We start from the raw sequence: 21,188 nt of genomic DNA, 5'->3' as shown, positions 1-21,188 counted from the left end.
AATGCTTCGCTCATGTATGCGATTGGATGCTCGTTTTGAGTTAAGACCACCCCGATGCCCCGCTCTGATGCATTTGTCTCCAACACAAATTCACTATTAAAGTCTAGGTAAGCAAGGATGGGAGAGGTTGATAGGAGGTGCTTTAGATTTGTGAAAACCTCATCCGCGTCTGGAGACCAGCAAAAGGCATCCTTTTTGAGGAGTTGGGTCAGGGGTTGCGCCACCACGCCATAATTCCGTATGAACTTTCGGTAGTAACCGGTTAAGCAGAGGAAGCCCCACAATTCTCTTACCGTTTTGGGTGTAGGCCAACTGATCATGGCCTCAACTTTCTTTGGGTTGGTGCTGACTCCTTCCCCCGATATGACGTGTCCCAGGTAATCGATTTGAGCCATGTCAAATTCGCATTTGGATAACTTGAGGTAGAATTGTTCACGCCGTAGTAGCTCTAGCACCATCGAAAGGTGCTCAATGTGCAAGGCCAACTCGTTGTTGTAGATTAATATGTCGTCAAAAAATACCAGAACAAATTGACGTAAGAATGGAGCCAAAACCTGATTCATTAAGGACTGAAAGGTGGCTGGGGCATTAGTAAGACCAAAAGGTAGCACCTAAAACTCGTAATGGCCTTGGTGTGTCCGGAATTCCGTCTTCGGAACGTCCTCCTCCTTCATACGAATTTGGTGGTACCCAGCCCGTAAGTCGAGCTTAGAAAATACCTTTGCGCCATGTAGTTCATCAAGAAGGTCGTCTATGACGGGAATTGGATATCGATCTTTGATCATCTGGTAGTTGAGTTGACGGTAATCCACACACATTCGCCAGCTACCATCCTTCTTTTTAACGAGCAAGACGGGCGAGGCAAAGGGACTATGATTGTGACAGATAAACCCAACATCCAAGAGGTGTTGCACTTGGACCTCTATTTCCCGTTTTTGGTGGTAGGGGTAGCGATATGGGCGGACGGCTACTGGTGAGGTCCCTGTAACTAGTGTGATCCCATGGTCATGAGAACGCTGAGGTGGGAGTTGATGGGGCTCTTCAAACATGTTGGCGAAGGAGTGGAGCAAGAGATGCAGCCTTTCTCGGAATTCCATGGGGAGATCTGATCCTCCGCAAGTATCAACTTCAATTGAAGTCGACTTTGGAAGTGTTGCCAACGTGTTGCTGTCGTCCACCTCGAATACCCAGGCCACGTGCTCGACATGCTGGATGTTGATGTTTTTGGGAGGACAACCAGCTATCAGACAGCTTAGCTCCTCCAATTGTTTCTAGTCACCACGATGGCCCTTAAGAATGACCTCATTTCCGTTCTTCTTAATGGTTGCCTGGGATTGTACAAAATCGAAAGTTATAGGGTTCACCTCCTGCATCCAGTCAGTACCAAGGACAATGTCGTAAGTCCCAAGATCGAGAATGCGAAAATCATATCGGAAGTGACTGCCACACATCTCCCAGCTCAAGTTAGGACAAGTTTTGGAACACACGACTCTGGTGCCATTGGTTAGTGCAATGGTCATTTCCGGACAGTCCAAGACATCTAAGTGAAGAGCATCAACCAACTTGGAATTAATAAAAGTTGCGGTACTCCTTGTATCTAATAGAATTAAGGCCGGCTTGTGACGGATGTGCCCTCTCAATTTGAGGGTGCCACTACTGGTACTCCCATTAATGGTGTGCATGGAGAGTTCCACAAGTTGCTCATCCTGGGCTGGGACTTGGTTGTCGTCCCCGACTTTGCCACCATCAGAACTGGTTTCGTCCAAGACATGAGCTTCACTAGTTGGACGGGGTCTGCAAGAGTGTCCTCGAAACCAGTGGGCGCCGCAGCAGTAGCATGTGGGATCCTTCTTGACTGGCTGTGGTTCCCATGGGGGTTTCATTCCTCTGGAATTAAATTGGGCCGGCGGCGGGCTACGAAATGGTTGGTGCTTTGCAATTGACTTTAAGGCAGCTTCGTGAAACTTGGCATTTGCCATGGCCTCCCGAATCGTGAGGGGGGTGTGAGCCCGGACGAGGGACTGAAGCGGGTCGGTTAGTCTCCTAATAAAACAGGAAATGAAGTATTTATCGGAGAGGGTGACGCTTTCACGTAACACATGTCCTTTTAAGTCCTCGAATCGCTTGATGTAATCCGCGACAGTTCCTGTTTGTTTGAGGTGGTTGAATTCGACAATCACGCTGTCAGTATCTTGAACGCCAAATCGTTCTCACAATATATCCACGAATTGAGCCTAGGTGAGGTCATTGTGTTGGAGCAGTTCATTGTATAGCCAAGTGTCGCCTTCTTTGTTGAGATGGAGTCCGGCTAGCTTTACTTTGTGGTGTTCATCAATGTCATTAACGTCAAAGTATTGCTCACATTTACGAATCCAATACCGGGGATTAGTAGGAGTGAACTCTGGAAAATTGAGGCGTAATGGGATATCACCTGAACGCGGGACCATAGTTGGTATGGTGGTCTGTGCTGTGGTGGACAGAGCAGAGGATGCCGCAGCGATGGAAGTTGTTGCCACCGTCGTGGTGTGGTTGGGAGGTGGGGCACCTAAAAGCCCCCTATTATCAGAGAGAGTCCTTACCAGCAGTAGGACCGGAAGCAATTGTTTCTTGTAACTCGGTGAACCTTTGGTCGGCATGTTGAAAATATTGTTCCATTCGCTGCCAAGATTCCTGAAGGCGAAGATTGACTTCTTGGTGGAAGTCAGCCATGGAGGACTCCAGCTTTTGGACAAGTTCATCTGACGATTTGCTGTCTGTGACTTTGGAGTGTATAGCCATCGTGTTGTCTCTGATACCATTGTTACAGTCTAGTCGTAAACAGAGTCTTGAGGAAGAGAGAGAGCGGAGGAGGAGAGGAAGAATTGAGATAAAAAGCATATCATTTCATTAACAACTAAGGGCCTTATAACTTCTCTAGCAGAAGTGGAAGCCTCAAAACATGGATCATGGCAGACCCACTAACAGGGATAACTCACGCTAAAAATGTGGAACAACTCACTTCTTGGAATAACTATAATCAACTTGACTCTAAGACCATGACGCCTACTAACTCTTGCCATGATGCCACGATAGAGACCTTCGGTTAAGGTCGTAACAGTTTTCTGTGTACAATTGAGAGTTGCTGAGACTATAAGCTTTTTTGAAATTTATAGCACGAGGGCAATGTTTCGTTCAGAGAAGCATGGTACCGTCTGCCGATGACTACCCAATCAAGTATGAATCGGAGCGACTACCTCCGCCGATCGTGACTGACCTGAATGGCGACGTAGGAAGGAAGTTCGTTGCTACCTACGATGCGAAGATTCAGGTGGGATATTAATTTCTAGTCCCCTCCGTGAGATTCTTTGTGTATTCTTAGTGTTCTTGCTCGTTTTATTCTAAGCGTTCGCGATTCTTCCGACCTGATGATGATGTTTATACTTGATAATTGAATTGCTAGCATGAATTGGTAATCGTTGAGTTCTAGAAGATCACGAACGTTGTTTATTGGTTTTGTAATTGCAGTATGAATCGTTGAGTTTATTAGTTTCTACTTTCTTGTATGCCTTTATTTAGAGACGACATCATTCTTCTGTTAATTTTTTTGGGTCCCCATTCTGTAACGTTCATGAGCCGATGCGGTTAAGCGAGCACGTGCTTATAAGCAAGTTTGCTGATGCCGCTTTGTGTTTACTTTGGCAATTTCTCACTGTTTAATTACTTCCGCAAAGCTAAAAGACACAACATAAGAGTTGAAACCTCAACGACCACTCACTGTGGAATTTCTGATACTGAAATGGAAGCAGAGATGTAGTCAATATGCATAGATGCTGTTTATGTAACAGCTTCCACACTGACATTAAATGCCATGTTCAGTTTCTAACTTCATCTATGTTGTTGTGTTCTTGGCAGGAGGATTTTCCTCATGGCTCCCACCACAGGGAGGTAGCAATTTAGATAACTAATTATACACTAAGGCATGGAGATCAAGGGCTGGTGATTGTTAGTGGCAGGATGAAAATGCAATCTTATGTATGTCACCTGTTCATGGTTTTTGTCATATGAGTTTGGTTATATTTAGATTATGCTATTAAGTAATGCTATCACTTTTATCACTCTGCGTTTCAAATTTATGTGCATCCGCAGGAACGAAAAGGGATGACGGGTTCACGCACATAACGCTGTAGTGGTTTTGAAACAATTCCTGCAAGTAGAAATCTAACGGTAGTATTTATAATTCCAAAACTTTACCGCTTCTTTCATAGCGTAGCTCTTTTCTTTTAGAGTCAAAATTTGAGGCGATCGAAGAATTCGGGGATCTGGAACCTGGAATTTTCATCTCATGGGGAGACTCCAAGTTGTTAAATACCCCCTATTATTCTTCCCTTCATGGTCTCTGGTCTCTACACTTTTGTCCCCTCTTCCTTGCTTAAATGGCAGCCATACCTTGACGTTCGATTCCACAGGTTCGTTCTTTGCATTGATGGATTGGGGATTAAAGTGGAGTCGTCCCTGCAACTAGTGTTGCTTCTCTTCGAAGGAACGGTCGCTAAGGAGTTTCTGTGTGTTGCCCCCGATCACTGAAGAGATGGAGGATCATCGGCGATGCAACAAGTGTGGGGCCCGGTCGGTGAGAACTCATCAGCATGACATAGTCACATAGAGAACTCAAGTTTGTTTTTGTCTCAAAGAGTGTTATTTGGGGAATTTGATTCTTGTGTTATGGCGATCATGGTGCAGTTCATTTTATATGTTCTGTTTAATGGGTGCTGCAAGGTGCACACCTACACGAGGAAGCAATTTATATTTATTTTCTTTTCTTCTTTTTTTGTGGGGTTGGGGGGGGTGTTTGCATTTCTTTATTGCATGCCAGTTGCTACTAATTACAAGGTTCAATTTAGCAGCATCGGATAAATCAATCTGGGTGGCGATTCTTTTATTGGAACCCTCTATAGGCCATATTGCATGTATAAAATTCTCCACGTGAAATGCTTTTAAAGTGGCAGAGGAAGAATATGGTACCATAGTGAAATCATGTCCTTGAAGCCATCTTTTGTTGATGCAAAGTCAGAATTATGAATCTGTGATCGCTTAGCCTGCATAGGTTGTTTGAAGGAAATTTTTGCTAGTGTACTAAGTTGAGTGAACTTCTTCTTATGCCATAACGGGGTCCAATCTCGCTCTTGTTGGGGCTAGAATATAACAAGATTTTTTTGCAATAGAATAACCAACTGAATTTTGCTTAATTTTAATTTATCTTTAGATTGTTCAAAAGTCTCGCCTAAGATCATAAACCACGAAAGTCCTGATCAGACTCTTTTATGAAACTATGGCCAGTGCATGGTATTCAAATGATTCTTCTTTTTCCTTTATTTTCTGATCCATTTGCAGATGGTGGTACAGTACAACAGGGTTTAAATGAACAGTCACTTTAAAGTGACGTAGAGACCAAGGTACAAGGCACAAGAGACAGAGCACCGGCAGGAACTTTGGCTCAATTTGAAAGATTTGAGAGCCACATTCGAAATCCAAACTGCCAAAATCTGGACGAACGAAAGTGTACGTTCTCTGTACCTCATCAATGGCCTCAAAAGAAGAAAAATGTGAAACAAGAAAGCAACGAGGAGGGAGTTGCTTTTGAAAGAACAATCAGATCTCTCGAGATGCTCAGATATCTCAGACAATCTGAAATCCCCACAAAGTTCGAAATTTGAGCTCATCGTTTCTGTGCTCAGCACTTCGCCCCGTTGCTCGCACAGGAAAAGGCACAGCTACCAAATTTCTCCTGCCTACCTCTGTGGTTATGAATCCCAAGCCCATTCTGCTCACGGTCCATGGAGTATTCAGACAACCATGAACGACAACTAGGGGATTTTGATGCAAATCCATTTAGAAAAGATGGAGAAAGAAGAAATACGTGAACCCAGCTGCCAGACTTGGACATTTTTTCACTTTTTTAATCTTCTCCCTCTCTCGCTGCCCTTCACCAGGTGCACATATTTTCTTTTAAAAGTGAGCGGACCTCATAGCCAATGACTAGTTGGGCACAGGACCGAACTTGAACTGATTATTTGAGTTCTAGGCCAACAACAATAAAAGAAGTTCATTGGGCTGGACTGACCCAAGCTGGGTAAAGAGATCCCGACTTGGCCCAACATAGATTTAAGTCTTGTTTGGATGAAGGGAAAGGAAAAGATTGAACAATCAATGTTTTGTTTGATTGACTAATTAAAAGTCTTGTTTGGATGAAGGGAAAGGAAAAGATTGAACAATCGATGTTTTGTTTGATTGACTAATTAAAAAGAAGAAAAAAAAAAAGTAAAAAATTTGTTTGGTTGCAAAGAAAGAAAAAGAAGAAGGAGGAAATGAAAATGATACTTTAATGTAAATTCAATCCCTTCAAAATTGGAGGGATGGAGAAGGAAACTAAAAGTTTATCCATTTTTACCATGTATACCTTTAACCTTGTGTGGCTATTTCTCTCCCTCCCCGCCACTGGTCAAGACTCCGATGGGTGCCGAGTGTGTCTTTCTTTCCCTTCCCACCACTGCTCGAGACTTGGATGGTAATTTTTCCCGTTCAAACCATATCGACCATGTCGGAGTCATTATCGCCGCAGTTGGACAGTGGGTTGCCATTGTTCATTGTATTTCATGTACACCTCTATAATTGAATATTAAGAGTATTATTGTAAAGTAATATAAATTCTATCATTTACTTTCTATTCAAACAAGCTTTATAATCACCTCTTTCCTTTCATTTTCTTTCTCATTTCATTTTTCTTTTTTTTTTTTATTTCATTTTCACACATCCCTTTTATTTCATTTTTTTTTCCTCCATCCAAACAAAGCGTTAAACCTCACTTCTCTCTCTCTCTCTCTCTATATATATATATATATATATATATATATATAGTCCCAACTGTTATGCTAGTAGTCAGCTCCCTTAAAAACTTGGAGTGTTAGGGTTCTTTTTGGCATTTAGTCACATATATATATATATATTCCCAACTGTTATGCTAGTAGTGAGCTCTCTTTGAGTGTTACTGATGGGTTCTTTTTAGCATTTTATATATATTCCCAACTGGTATGGTATTAGTGAGCTCTCTTGGAGTGTTACTGATGGGTTCTTTTTGGCATTTCGTCAAGCACTTCCTTGGAAACTCTTAAGAGTAGCGGAATGTTTTTAAGATATCAATAAAAGAAATATTAAAAGTTTTCCATAAGGATGAACAACAAACCAGGTACCTGACAGGCATGAAGATGACTGTTGGGCCTAGCCCGATAACTAAGCAGGCCAGGCCGGGCGTAAGCTGCAGACGAGATCTTTGGGTCTTCCTTACCCTGGGTTTTTCTAGCCTTGGCTAGCCCAAGCCAGCCTAATTCCTTTTTCAAGATCGGCCAATATTTTCAAAAATGTTTCACTTAAATCGGGTGAAAATCGAGCAAGTCAACTTGAATAGTCCGATACAGAGATGATGTTTTCAATCTCATACGGTGAAGTGTTTAATACATCCCTCAAATAGAGTGTTATGGATAACTGTTTTTAGTTTAGAAAAATAACCTATAAGAATCATAGTGACTACCTGCCTTTTATAGGCCGATCAATCCGACCAAGTAATCGGACAACAGCCATGCATCTACCGTTAATTACCCACGTGTTGTCAATATCATTTTGAAACTCCATATTTTTTAAAGTTTCACAAAGAATGAGTATGATTTAAAGGGATTAGGATCACATCTCAGTCTGCCTGGTTTGAGTAAGAATATATAAGAGATTGAAAATTCAAAAAAATATTATAAAATTTCAAAGTTTAAAACTTTAAACGGGTGGTGACCGTTTCCAATAAGACTCAAACCAGAACTGGTACCCATGTTGAGAAGAACAAGATATCATTCCACGAAACAAGAGTAATAAGGCTAAGTAACTAAAGGTCCACAACTCGCAAGAACCGTGAAGCACATAAATTCTCATCGGTGTGGGGAAGATCAATATTCAATACTCTCATGTTCACGTCAAGAGAGTTGGTAATCCTTCGGTATTTGATAAAGCCTGGCTCGTACTTTTATAGCCTGCACATTTAGACCAGCCATATTTAAAACGCAAGCCGTGCGGCACATCTTCAGGAAATGTGATTATATATATATATATACGTGTGTGTGTGTGTAATATTAAACTATATCCAATCAAGGCCACTCAAACCACATGTTGTGAGATATTAGAAGATCTCTCCTTCTAAGTTTGCATTAAAAAATCAACAAATTATGAATCCTGACTTTAGATGTAGTATAGATCTAGAGGCATCAAGTCTGGACAGTCTATCTAAGAACTAACAGTTCAGATTCTTAACATTATTTTTCTCTCTCCCCCAACTTCTCTCTCCTTGAACATTCTCATTCCTCTCTCCCTCCTTATCCCACGTGCTGCAAAGGGGAGCCCTGGCAGCTCCCCCTACTGTCGCCGGCAGGACCGGCGCCGCCTGCCTGACCGGCGGTCGGATCCCATTCACGACGGCAGGAGGGAGCCGCAGGGGCTCCCCCTCTTGCTCTACCCCGATAACAAATAAAATTATTGTATTAAAAATATATTTTATATTAAAAAAACCATATTTTATATTTCAAAAATTTATTGTAACAGGGCTGAGGTTGGGGCTCAGATTTTGAACATTCGGCCAGCCCAAACCCGGGTCGATGCCCAGGTCAACTCTAACACTATAGTTCACTTGTTTGAGTGACGGCTCACCAGGGTTTTTTTTTTTTTTTTTAATCTCATATATGATTAAATGTGGGCATTCGGTCAGTCAAGGACTCGATAAAGACGGGGTTGGGCTAGCCTGAAGCCATTGTCCACAGCACAAGCCCGACTCACTTAGTCATTGGGTCAAGATCAACTGTGAACTTTAGGTCAGGAATCGAATTCAATGTTCACCCATATTTGAAATCCTTAATATTTTTATATTTTAATATATTGATGACATGCCAAAAGTTTTGAAAGAAGCCATCTATGATACAGTAAGAATTATAAGAGAATCATGGGTGATGCGCAAAGAGTTTCTAAAGTGAGCAGACTGTCGGGCCAGACCATGTGTCAAATAATCAAAAGAGACCCAACCCATCACGAGCCAAAAATAAGGAGAGGCGGGCTACCCTTGAATGACCAGTGAAGGGCCTCCCTTTCCCCTCCTCCCACACATCGTCCAGAGGACTAAGGTGGGCTACCTTTAATAATATAACAAAAAATTCCTAACTCCACCCCTAATCGACAGGTTCGAGTTGCACCAACTAAGCCAAGTCAAATTGGACCAAGGCAACGAGCCCAGTGTATACAATCTCACGGCCAAATGAGACAAAAACAGAGGTCTGGAGTCAACTTCTTTGAGCTACCAGGTCCCCCTTCTAGCCCTGTGAAGAATATGATCGCGTCAGCGTCATAAAAAAGTGAACGGTGCAAAAGTCTAACCATTGGTAGGCAGGATTACCCACATGCCACAGTCCCTCTCCAAAAAGTGGTGATCAACTTCAGAAAACTAATCTTACTTATTCTCAAAGCCAAAAGTGATCATTGTCCTTATCACATTAGATCCAAGATTGCAGCCAGCTAGGACCCAATTGCCAGGTTATCAGATCCACATAATGGAGATTTGGGGGGACCAGTTTAGGATTTTGATATGACTCGCATATCGGGTCAGCTCCAAATCGATCCATATCTATTTGGTCTGTTTTAAACTGACATGGGTGTAAATGGATCGGTTCTAAAGTGGGTTTCCCACTATATTTAGATTATTTGCTTCCGTACAATTTATAAAAAGTTCGATGACTTTGATACTGGACCCGAGATAGGAATGATTGGATATTTTCAGATTAGCACATGGCTATGACCTCTCCGCCGTAGAAAAATAACCACTCACCCCGAAAACAAATTAATAACATGAAATCGACTTTGATAGCAGGTTAAAGATTAATATCCATCCAAGTCCATTTTGAAAGTTCGTCGGTTGGACCCAACTGGACTCGGATTATAAATTAGAACCAGATTGGCCCCAAATCCGAAACCCCAAATAAAATGACCATAGGATTTGAGATCCATGAAAGTAGGACTGGGATGATATCATTTAATGGGAAATGTTGCGAAACGTAAAATGAGACTTTCATGTACGAATCTTAAATCAGTCATGAAATTCTCAATGTGATGAAGTTTTGCTTTGTATTTGTATCGCATCGACGAAAACATAAAACATGAATTTAAAGTTTTAAAAATAATCAAACACCTTAAGAAAGTAACTAAATCGGGGTCAGTGGATTATAAAAAGGGGTACATTAGTCATTTGAGAATAAGTGAGTACGGAACGTCCCCGGCGGTCATTCTTCCGGATGGCGCCAACTGGTACATGTAAAGTGACGATTATGCCCTTCTGCGCGCTTCATTATTTATACTTCATTGCTACGAGGGTACTTTCGTAATAAACGAACGGTGACGACGCTCTACGTTGACGGGACGGGACGCTGCCAACAGAAAAACGACGAAAACGAGCGCAACGACGTCGCCGCGGGAAGGCTGCTCGACGATTCATTGAAATGACTAAAATACCCTTCTTGATTGTGGCAATGCCTATTATTATCATTATTATAAGCGAAATGAGCGGCGTCGTCCAACGGAACGGCGTTCTCTTGTTACAAAGCGCTTTTCGTAAAATGTAGCTCCACATATTTTAAAAATAAGCACGTAGGTAGGTGGAGGCCCAAATTTCTGAAACTAATTATTTAGACTGCAAAATTTCTCCATCCGCATATCTTATTTTAAAAGTAGTTTAAACTGGATGGTATAATATTTATCAATGTATAAAACATTATTAAGAAAATAACTTCCTTTGTATGGATATCATATATATATATATATATATATGCATTGTTATTGAAAAAATCAATCCACATTTTTGCTTTACATGAGGTCTAAAATTAGAAGTTTTAGTTTTTTTATTCTGAAAACAAAAGACCCCGTTTATTTAATAATTTCAATTTGTTTAAAACTGAGCATTTTGATTGTAAAATTTCATAGTTCTGAATATATCAAACGCCTACTTAATATTTATAGTCTGCCCCTACGCCAACAATGCCCCGTCTCTCTTTGATGGGTCGGTTGGCCAGATGGTTCCTTTATTGATTAGAAAAGTTCAAACATACAGTGGGAAGCAGCCAACAAACACGGTATGTTCCTGTTCAGGCAAATCAAAACAATGACAAAACCACATCTATTCTCACCAAAAATGTACTTCGTTCCAAGAACAACGGGACGAGACATTTCCACTTTTGTTGTTCCTGAAATAATATTCAAACGCCCTCTTAAGTGAGTCAAAGTTTTATTGATGTTGAGTTTGAATAAGGGTTGAGTAAAATGATACGGAGAGTTCAACGAGCGACTGAGGTCACTGAAAGTGGGATGACCATAGGAATTATTGTACTTGACAGCCATGGCCCACCGCATGCACTGTCTTGAAATAAACGCGAGAACAATTAGTGAGAAAAAAAAAAGTAAGGATGCTTTGGATGATGCAGTCCAGTTTTTAAAACCTAGTTCGAAAGGTTGGATGATAAGAACAAGCGCATGCAAGTTTTGGTGGGAAGCAAATTATATTTTGAAGTTCATGTACTATAGACAATTAAATGCTAGTAAATATTTTTATTGTTTTCATAAAAGTTGCATGCTTGTAAAAAGAACGTTCAAATAAAAGGCCACCAATTGAATTTTTAAAATATGGCCTTTTTAATTTATATGGATCAGCTTGTTCGAGGAGGCGAATGCTCGCGGATTCTTTGGGCTTTGTGTGAACCGTTCGGGTGAGAAGACAACGGTGATTTTCTGTAGGACCGTTAAAAAGGGAGTGGGAAAACAAAGGCAGCGAAGGGTATGACGGGAATTTAACAGAAGAAACACAAAACGAAGAGAAAAGGAAAACGAGAAACCGTCCCGCGCGCTCAAAAGGCGAGCGACAATCCTCTCTCTCTCTCTCTCTCTCCGTCATCGTGGTCGTGGAGGTAAAGGCAGGCGCATTTTGAAGTCGTCTCTCTCGCTCTCCTCTGGGTTTAATCTCTCTTTTTCCTTCCCTCGCTTTCTTTCATCTGCAACAACTCGAGAGAGAGGGAGATGTCTTCCTCGAGCTCGAGGACGCAGAGATCGTCGAGCTCGGTGTCGCCCTTCCGGACTAGGAAAGCAGCGGCGGTGCCTAAGAGCTCCGGCCGACCCCCGACGCCCTCCGCCACCTCGGCCAGCCTCGCCCAGACGTCGCCGCTGAGCCCCGAGACGGCTGATTCCCAGAAGGCCAAGGAGAATGTGACCGTCACCGTCCGATTTCGCCCCCTCAGGTGAGAAAAGGAGCCTCTCTGTTCCATTTCATGCCTTCGCTTGTCAAATGCGTGCTTGCTTCTCAACGGTTTCTTGCTTTACGTCAGCTCTCGAGAGATTAACAAGGGGGACGAGATCGCTTGGTACGCAGACGGAGATTACACGGTCCGGAATGAGTCCAACGCGTCCATTGGCTACAGCTTTGGTGCGCTTTGGGTTTCTCTTGTTTAATGTTTCTCTTTTTATGTCTCTTCGCCTTCTTCTTTCGCGCTTGTTGTTTCTCGTGTTCCGTTTGGTTATTTGAGACCACTAGTTACTCTACATTTTGTATTGGATGATTTTCTTCTTCTTTCTCATGCGCTTTTCTAGTTCACTTATCTCTTGTTATTAGTACTGAAATTCGTCTTTCTGAACCTGAAAAATCTTTTGATAATTGATTTTGATGTATCCGCGTGAACTGAAATGAAAGCTATGGAGGTTGGGGAGAGGTAATTGATGTGTAGGTAATGCTGTGCTTCATGGTTGCTTCTGAAAAAGGAGGTGATATTTAGCGAAGGACTAAGGAGAACAATGACTGATTGTCAGGTCGAGCTGCATGTTTTGCTCATTTGCATTATTCATTTTTACCGAGGAATCGTCGTCAACACGAAATGGAGTATTTAGAGTGAATACCAGCAGAATTCAGCATTTAACGAGCAAATGTACCTGTAATTTGCGTTATTTGAACCTCCAACAATTGTTTTAATTGCAATAATGATAATATGAAGCTTACAAAACTGTTCTCGTTGATAACTGAGACGGATTACCACAACTGGATGTGATGACACCGACAAAAGCTACCGTCTACCCTCTAATTGCTTGTTTCTAGGTCTATCTTGTCACTGCACAAAAGTGACTCTATGCCAACATGTTTGAAGTTCTGTTCATAGCGACACTTGTTTTTTCTCGCAGAACTTGGTTCTGTCTTTCTCTAGTTTCATGGCAACTAGTTTCATGGCAATTATTTTCATGCTTAATGTTGAAAACTTTGTCACTTTGTGATCCTGAAGTAACATGTACTGTTGGTCGTTTTTTTCTTTCTATGCTTTATCTTGCCTGAATCGTTGGTTATTTCCATCGAAACCGTTGTAGTTGTGAATCAGCTATTCGCTAGTTCAAGTTGTAGCTTCGTTTGTGGTGCTAATCCATTTATAAGAGCATATTCCAGAGCATAATGTGCAATTAAGCAAGTTACCCTGTAGCAATTTTATACTGATATCATGCATAAGAGCTTGTACTCTTACCTTTTTTACTTCTTCAGGTCCTACTTTTGCCACCTGCTTATGATTTCAGTTTGCTGGCATTCCAGTCTATATTTTAGAAAGCTTGTATTTCTCTGAGAGGAGTAAACAATTACCCTTGGTTTGAACTTTGAAGCTATATTTTGCTGAAGAGGCATGACTGAATATATCAACTTTTCTGTCTCCCTTTTTCCTTCCAATTCAGATAGAGTATTTGGACCTGCTACAACTACTCGACATGTTTATGATGTAGCTGCACAACATGTAATAAACGGTGCTATGGAGGGAATAAATGGTAATCATACATTTCCTTCTGATCTCTTCTTCACTTTTGGATTTGATCCATTGTTGTCTCAAATTTTTGCTATTTAAAATCTACTAATGATGAAACTTTAAGCTTTTGCTTCTACATGAAGTATATCAGCAAGTGTAAATTTCAATGCAATATATGCAATCTGTAGAATGCAGACATGGATAAAATGGAGGATTCAGAAAGCTTCCGCCCCTCTAGATGTCCCTCTATAGAAGGTGTACCGTCAGAGGGTGTACGAAACCAGTTCTGTCTGATGCCCTCAAATGGAAACAGAAACCCACAGGACACGGAAACAGGCACGGGTGTGGGGCACCCTGGCCCACCTGTTTGTTGCACAAGGAGAACCTTGGAACAGCAGAGTTGCTGTTCCACAGTGACTCAAAATTTCAAATGCCCTCTTAGTGGATTACCTTTTCCATCTACAAGAATTATGAAAATTTTTTGTTTCATGTGGAGGCAGGCTTTAGTGCTTGAACAACTTTTCATGATTGTGGGATAGTCATTGTAATTTTTTGAACATATTTAATGCCCTTTCTTTTCTTTGCCGTGCAGGAACCATATTTGCATATGGTGTTACTAGCAGTGGAAAGACTCATACCATGCATGTAAGTTATATTTGATTCTCAAAAAAGTCTGCTTATTACAATAATTGCTCTCACAAGCAAATGCACATTTCAGTTCTTTACTTTTTACGAGCGTTGAGCAACTTCCTAAGAATTAAAACCTTGTTCCACTTGTAATTCTCAAATCTTGCTTATTTTTTTGGAATGAACACATGGTTTCTTGGGCCTTCTACATTTGGGAACCAGGCATAAGCTATAATTGGAGAGGATTGAATGGTTGTTTAATGCATGGATGTTTGAGTGAAATTTGTACATAAGCTGATGTGGATGAAATTTACATATTGGGAGGTGTAAATGGGATTATGAGGTTCAGATCCATCAGATTCTCATGTGGAGCTGGTGCATGTAAAGAGAGCAGACGAGGTTGTTCATTGTTGAGAGAAAAGTACAAGTCAATATTGTGGTTCATTTGCTTACATTAGAAAATACACACCTCTGTGCAGCTATAAGGGGTAGCTCCCATAATCATCATTGTCTATTAGCACATTGCAGTTGCCAAAACAGGTTTAAATGGTAATATTTAGGCAAAAATTGCAATTTTTTCAACATGTTGCTGCATAATTTTATTGCAATAATATCAGTGCCTTTCCTTTTCTGAAAAAGTCCTCATTTATATGTCTTGAAATTTATTTTTTTCCATTTTTTATTTATTTTGTAATTTAAAAGCCTTATTAAAGTTTTCAATATTTTTAAGAAAGTATTGAGAAAAACATTCTGAATAAATTGCTGAATGACTAGATACACTACTACTTTATCTTAAGCAAAAATTTAATTGTAACATTTTATGCATGGGAATGGCATGAGAATGACCCTATATCTGACAAATTTGTCGAGAATGGTGCCATGTATACTTGAACTTAGTTACTGCTACATGCTTTGGTTCATAACCATTTTGAGTGCCAAACTGAAATAGATTGTTGAGTTGGTTCAGGACATCAAGTTTGTCATATTAATTTTTTTTTTTGGTTAGTTTTGTGTCAGGTCATTGCAACTGGCATTAGGGCTATGACAAACACTCATATCTGAGGTTGCAAAATCGAAGCATGCATATTCCTTAGTAGGGATGGTATGTTAGATTCTATACATGGGAATGACATAACGAAGATTTCATATTTGGGAAACTTACAGAAAATTATTCCCATGTTTAGGTAGGTGGAATTACTGCTTAATGTCTTGTTTCGAGGCCCTCTTGAGTGCTGGAGCCTGGAATACACCAGTGTCTGGTGTCTGTTGACATTTGCTCAACTAGGTGCTTGTTGGGTGTCATTAAAAGAATGGTTGATTTGCTAAATGTGGATTCTCTCGCTTCCTTTCCTCTCCTTACATATAATATACTATTATGTATTTGCACATTTTTTTACCTATCATTGCCACAAATTCATTCTTGGGTATTTGGTGCAATGTTTTTGTAGTTTTTTTTAAATGTTTTCCCAATAAAATGCTGGAAATTCAAAGTTGGCAGAAATACATAAAGAAACATAGAAAATTATCACAGAAGGTTCATATGATTTTAAAAGAACCAATAAATTCGAAGACATACAATTAAAGTGCATACAATGAGGTTTTCTCTGCAAGAGAAAAAAATCTTACTATTAGGATGATGATATTGTATTCGTGCGAATTTATTTTGTGATGGTATTTTGAGAATATTATGACATTTTCCCAATAATATCATTTTTTTTTTTTTGGTGATGCTATTGCAATATTGTGGCAATATATTACTAATTTCATTCATAGGAAATCTTATTTCTTAGATAATATGATTACGATCTTTTGCTTAACAAAGAAGTTTATGTTATTGGACAAATTATGCAGGGTGAGCAAAAATCCCCAGGAATTATTCCTTTGGCCATAAAAGATGTTTTCAGCATTATTCAAGAGGTAATCATACTTTGAACTTGCATTTAGTTTATAGTTATTTACTTGTTTCTAACGTACATTTTTTTTTCTATTTTTTTTTGGTCTTAGACACCTAGTCGAGAGTTTTTGCTTCGAGTATCATACCTGGAAATATACAATGAGGTTAGTGGAATTTCATCTCATTTTTGAAATGCATCTCCAGTCTTTGGAACTCTGAATTCATGGTTTGCATGTACAGGGTTTCTTTTTATGTTGAGAACGCACCCATAACCTGCTTGGAGATTTAGTTTAATATTTTTATCCTGAATTATTAGCTTGCCTAAAAGAAATAGCATCCGTGGAAAATGGTTTGTCTTATTTTGCAAGGTTTGAGAAAACTACTGACAATGAAATAAAAATCCTTGCATAAGAATTATTTCTAAACTATGTCACATGGGTACGGGTACGGGTGCCGGTACGGGTACCGGTACTGGTACGGGTACGGACCATTTTCAAAAAACTTGGGTACGGGGGTACGGCCGTACACACACACATATACATGTCAAAAAATGCAGAAAAATAACATATTTGCACATATCTATATCAAAAATTACACAATCAGAATAACATATTGTCATATTCATAAATACAGTCATTACAATTTACAACTTATATGAAAACTTGAAAAAGCACCTAGCAAAAGAGCTGCAAAACCAATAGAAACAAGGATCATTTCAAAAGGCGTACCCAACCCCGTACCCGTACCGGTACCCGTGTCGTACCGGTACCATACAGGTACTCCTCCTTTGGAGGAGTACCCGTGTGACATAGTTTCTAAACATGCAAGCATTTGGTTCATTTGGAGGTGATCTTGTTTAATATCTGCTAATTGTTGCTCCCCATGGAGTTGCTATTTGCTGCAAAAGGTGCACCATCATGTACTAGAAAGATCTAACAAATTTGTGTACTATCAACTGCTATGTTGTGAAGGCGTCACCTAGGCCACGCCTAGGCGTGGACTAGGCGACAGTCCACATGCATCACCTAAGTCCATCACTTATGTGATGGTTGTGGTTCTAGCATGCCTAGTCCACGGAAAGATACGTATTGATTTGTACAAGCTGTTATAATGCATATTATATGTTATATGTATAATTTGTTGTAATGTATATAATATGTACTGATTTGATACGATTTTTGTTTGAAATGATTCAAATCAAATAGTCTATAAGGTCCTATATAAAATGGATTTCAATTCATAACAGGATATACTGTTATTTACACCAAAATTCATATTTAGTTTTTCTATTGGATTCTGACAGTATCTCGTCCTAAGAAATGCAAGCATTGTGTCCGGTATGTAAACAAGAATGACATGTCTTCTTTTGTGTATCAAACTAAGGCATCGGCTAGAACACAATAGAACATAACAGTTTTTCAGTATGTAATGAGCTGGAAATGTACTGTTAATCTGTCATGTAAACAAAAGCAGAACCGTTTTTATGTTTTACTTTTTGGCTTTACTTACAAAGTGTAACCATTCAATTAGAACAAAACATAATAGTTTTTCATGTTTGACTTTTTTATGCTACACATCTGTGTCAATGGCGACAGGCACACCTGGAGGCTGGAATAGAAGCTTACAGTTCAGTCAGTACGTACATAAATTTATCATGTCTGAGTTAGGATAAATAAAAAAATTAATAAAAAAAATCGGTCTCCTTTTCTGCCTATGCGCGCCTAGGCATGTCTAAGCCCTAGGTGCTGCCTGGGCACCTTGACAACGTAGATCATATGTTGTAATATCCGTATATTTAAGGAATAAATTTTTGTGCATGGAATCCTATATGATAGATAGAGCCGTGATTTAATGAGAACGAGAACAATATGTGGCAACTCATAAGTGACAACTAATGAGCAAAACATAATTCCAAACCGTTAAAAATAATGCACAACTCCTACAAAAAGAAAAATCATAATTAGGTGATATGGTTTTGCAATGGCCAAGCTTTATGAAAGGTATCATTTCTAATACTAGGTTAAATAGTCAAGCATATTTAGTATTATAGTTATATAACACTTGAATAGGATAGCTGAAAGGATATGTGTTATACACTGGATTTTATGTCACACAAGCTCAAGCTGCTGAAAAAAACACAACACTTCTACAGAGAAATGACTGAATGCAGACAATACACAGCCTGTATCAGTTACACACAGGGAATCCTCACTAACAGCACAGATAAACTCTGTAAAATATTATTAATCACTCGTGAAGAGAGCTTACAGAAAGCTAAACTTACAAAAGGGACATACAGTCCAATAAATAGGAAGGAGGAGGAGCTGTTGGAATGTTGCACTATGTCAACTACAAAAGAGAACAATATGCCTATTTGGGTGTTGCACTATGTTGACACTATGTGGATGCGACATAGTTTCCAAGGAAAAGGAGGAGGAGGAGGAGGAGTAGTGGGATGATAGAGGAGATGGAGGAAGGAGGGTACTTGGTGGTGGGAGGAGGAGGAGTACTGGGATGATGGAGGAGATGGAGAAAGGAAGGTACTTGGTGGTGGGAAGAGGAGGGACAAGGGCTACAAGGGTCGAATGGGGAGGAGAGAAAAGAGACATTAGGGTTTTATTTTATTAATTTACTTTCAAAAATATCTTTCTTTCTACAATTTAAAGAAAGTTTCAACTTTTTGCAAAAGTTTAACTTTTAATTTTCTATACACACACACATATTTCTGTGATTAAGGTGATCTTTTACATTCTACAACTCTACAAACACTACACACCCCTTTATGACACACCTTGCCATGTCAATATATCACATGTTTTCTCCTTTACTTAAAGGGTATGCAGGCTACATGCCTATTGCAGAGTTGTAGTAAGGAATGATTTTCCAATACAAACATACATGCACAAGTTTTCTCTGAAAAATGTTCTACCTGCATCTTTAGCTCATGTGACATAGGTTACATTTCCATTGAAAGCTTTAGGTGTCTGCACTATTCTTGTGGGCAGCATTGAAATTGTCAAGAGTCAATAAACCTTATGCAATGAAATATAGATTTAAACTGTACACCTTCAGATATAAACTTGAAAAACTGAAAAACATGCGAATTCCCACTTTTTGAGCCTGGGGCCTCCTGTTTCTATGTATTTGTTCTGGAATATTTGTGCTCGGTCAGAAAATTTGCACATGCATGAAAGGCTTTTCTAAGCTTGCTTCATTCTGCACCTAATAATTATGCTTCCATGTATTTGTTCAGTTATTTTATCGCCTTTCTGTTATGAGAATTATTTTTCTAGTTATTGTTTACTAACTTTTGAAGAGATATACACAAGTTGTATCATGATTGCATGTTATGATAACCTGCTATTACATTTTTGTTGATGACCACATGCTGCTTCAGGTTATCAATGATTTACTTGATCCAACAGCACAGAATCTAAAGATACGTGAAGATTCACAAGTATGTAAATGATATTTATGCTACTTGTTTGCTCATTCTGCTTGCTGCATTAAGCTTTGATTGGTGAAATTTTCTTGAATGACATTTTCTTTCAACTGACGATTTGACTAGTTTTTTGGATGTGGCATGTATTGCTTTGGTTCTTGCCTTTCTTCTCTTGTTTCATCCACATCTGCATAGGTTTGTGCACTTTTGAACCTCAAATGCTGTTTGTATTTTTATAAAGATATTTTTCATAGATTTACTCAAGCCTTTTTAGCTTTCAGATGAAAAAAAGGATTGTGATTGATCTCTTGTAAATTCTATCTGTTTGCATATTCATGCTGATGCTTTGTTATTGTTTTTTTTGACACGTTTTCCTGAACCAGTTGTTAGTTTGTTCCTTATTCAGCTCCCGTATATCTAGATCTGTCAACCCATGTGCTGTTGAAACATAAAGCTTCTTCTGATGCTTTTAGATGGCCGTTTGTATATCCTTTCATCTGTTTTTATCTGGTCAATTTGTCTTATGCAGGGAACATATGTGGAGGGTATTAAAGAGGAGGTTGTTCTGTCTCCTGCTCATGCTCTTTCCTTAATAGCATCTGGGGAAGGTGAAATCTTCTAGAAAATGCATTGCCATTTACCCTTTTATGATGTTGCATGGGCATGCCGTGGATGTATGTGGCCACTTATATGAAGTTTGTGATATGATTTGTCTTAACTCTTAAGGGAATTCAAAACAGGAATCAAGCAGAAATCTCTTTGAGAGAATCATTTTGAAGATTGTATCAATATATTGAACTGGGATTTTTATTTGCAGTTTCCATCCTTGGTTGCTGATTTCTTTGTTGAATGCTGAATGTTCATCATTCATTTGAGGAAACTATTTAACCTTGGGAGCTTAAAATTGTTCATATAATTGAAATTTTCAATTTGAGTTGTATAACTGTAACATTTAACTGTTTTGGTTACAGAGCACCGGCATGTTGGTTCCAACAATTTCAATTTGCTTAGCAGTCGAAGCCATACAATATTTTCCTTGGTAATTTTTTTTCTCTTGGAAACCATATCAAAACTTAGATGGCTAATGTTTACTGCAAAAGTATACCTTCCAAAATGAAGTTATTGTTTTGTCCTCACTTCAATGTCTTGAAAGCATGTGGAAGCCAAGTAGTTTTGGTTGATTATTTTTAAGCTGTTATAATTTGATTTTATGTGATTTAAGTTGCCAGTGGGTTATGTCTTAATCACTAGCATGCACATCTCTTCTATCATCTGCATCATATTTGAAGATATTGCTGCACAACCTCTTCAGTAATCTTCAATATATTCTTAGTCTGCATCTGCCTTATGGCCC

At 39.5% G+C, this 21,188-nt stretch overlaps 1 protein-coding gene and 1 long non-coding RNA gene across 4 annotated transcripts in view; both read left to right on the top strand.

Annotated features, from left to right (window-relative positions):
* The first annotated feature begins 3,190 nt into the window (after positions 1–3,190).
* Positions 3,191–4,256, top strand: LOC116254062 (uncharacterized). Its single transcript, XR_004172622.2, has 3 exons — positions 3,191–3,307; positions 3,892–4,011; positions 4,126–4,256. It is a non-coding gene; the product is annotated as an uncharacterized LOC116254062 (long non-coding RNA).
* A 7,709-nt stretch (positions 4,257–11,965) lies between these two features.
* LOC116246252 (kinesin-like protein KIN-7E, chloroplastic) overlaps positions 11,966–21,188 on the top strand; it is a 37,746-nt gene continuing 28,523 nt past the window's right edge. For all 3 annotated transcript variants that reach the window (XM_031618019.2, XM_031618017.2, XM_031618016.2), the window contains exons 1-9: positions 11,966–12,338; positions 12,426–12,523; positions 13,804–13,893; positions 14,464–14,516; positions 16,350–16,415; positions 16,503–16,556; positions 19,790–19,849; positions 20,364–20,442; positions 20,806–20,873. In XM_031618019.2, coding sequence (XP_031473879.1) covers positions 12,121–12,338; positions 12,426–12,523; positions 13,804–13,893; positions 14,464–14,516; positions 16,350–16,415; positions 16,503–16,556; positions 19,790–19,849; positions 20,364–20,442; positions 20,806–20,873 — 786 coding nt within the window. In that variant the 5' untranslated portion in view covers positions 11,966–12,120. The remainder of the gene's footprint in view (positions 12,339–12,425; positions 12,524–13,803; positions 13,894–14,463; positions 14,517–16,349; positions 16,416–16,502; positions 16,557–19,789; positions 19,850–20,363; positions 20,443–20,805; positions 20,874–21,188) is intronic.

The sequence above is a fragment of the Nymphaea colorata genome, chromosome 1, assembly GCF_008831285.2.
Source record: "Nymphaea colorata isolate Beijing-Zhang1983 chromosome 1, ASM883128v2, whole genome shotgun sequence".
In the NCBI taxonomy this organism is placed as follows: Eukaryota; Viridiplantae; Streptophyta; class Magnoliopsida; order Nymphaeales; family Nymphaeaceae; genus Nymphaea; species Nymphaea colorata.
The sequence above is the reverse complement of the archived record's forward strand: the minus strand, read 5'-3'. Positions and strand labels throughout refer to the sequence as shown.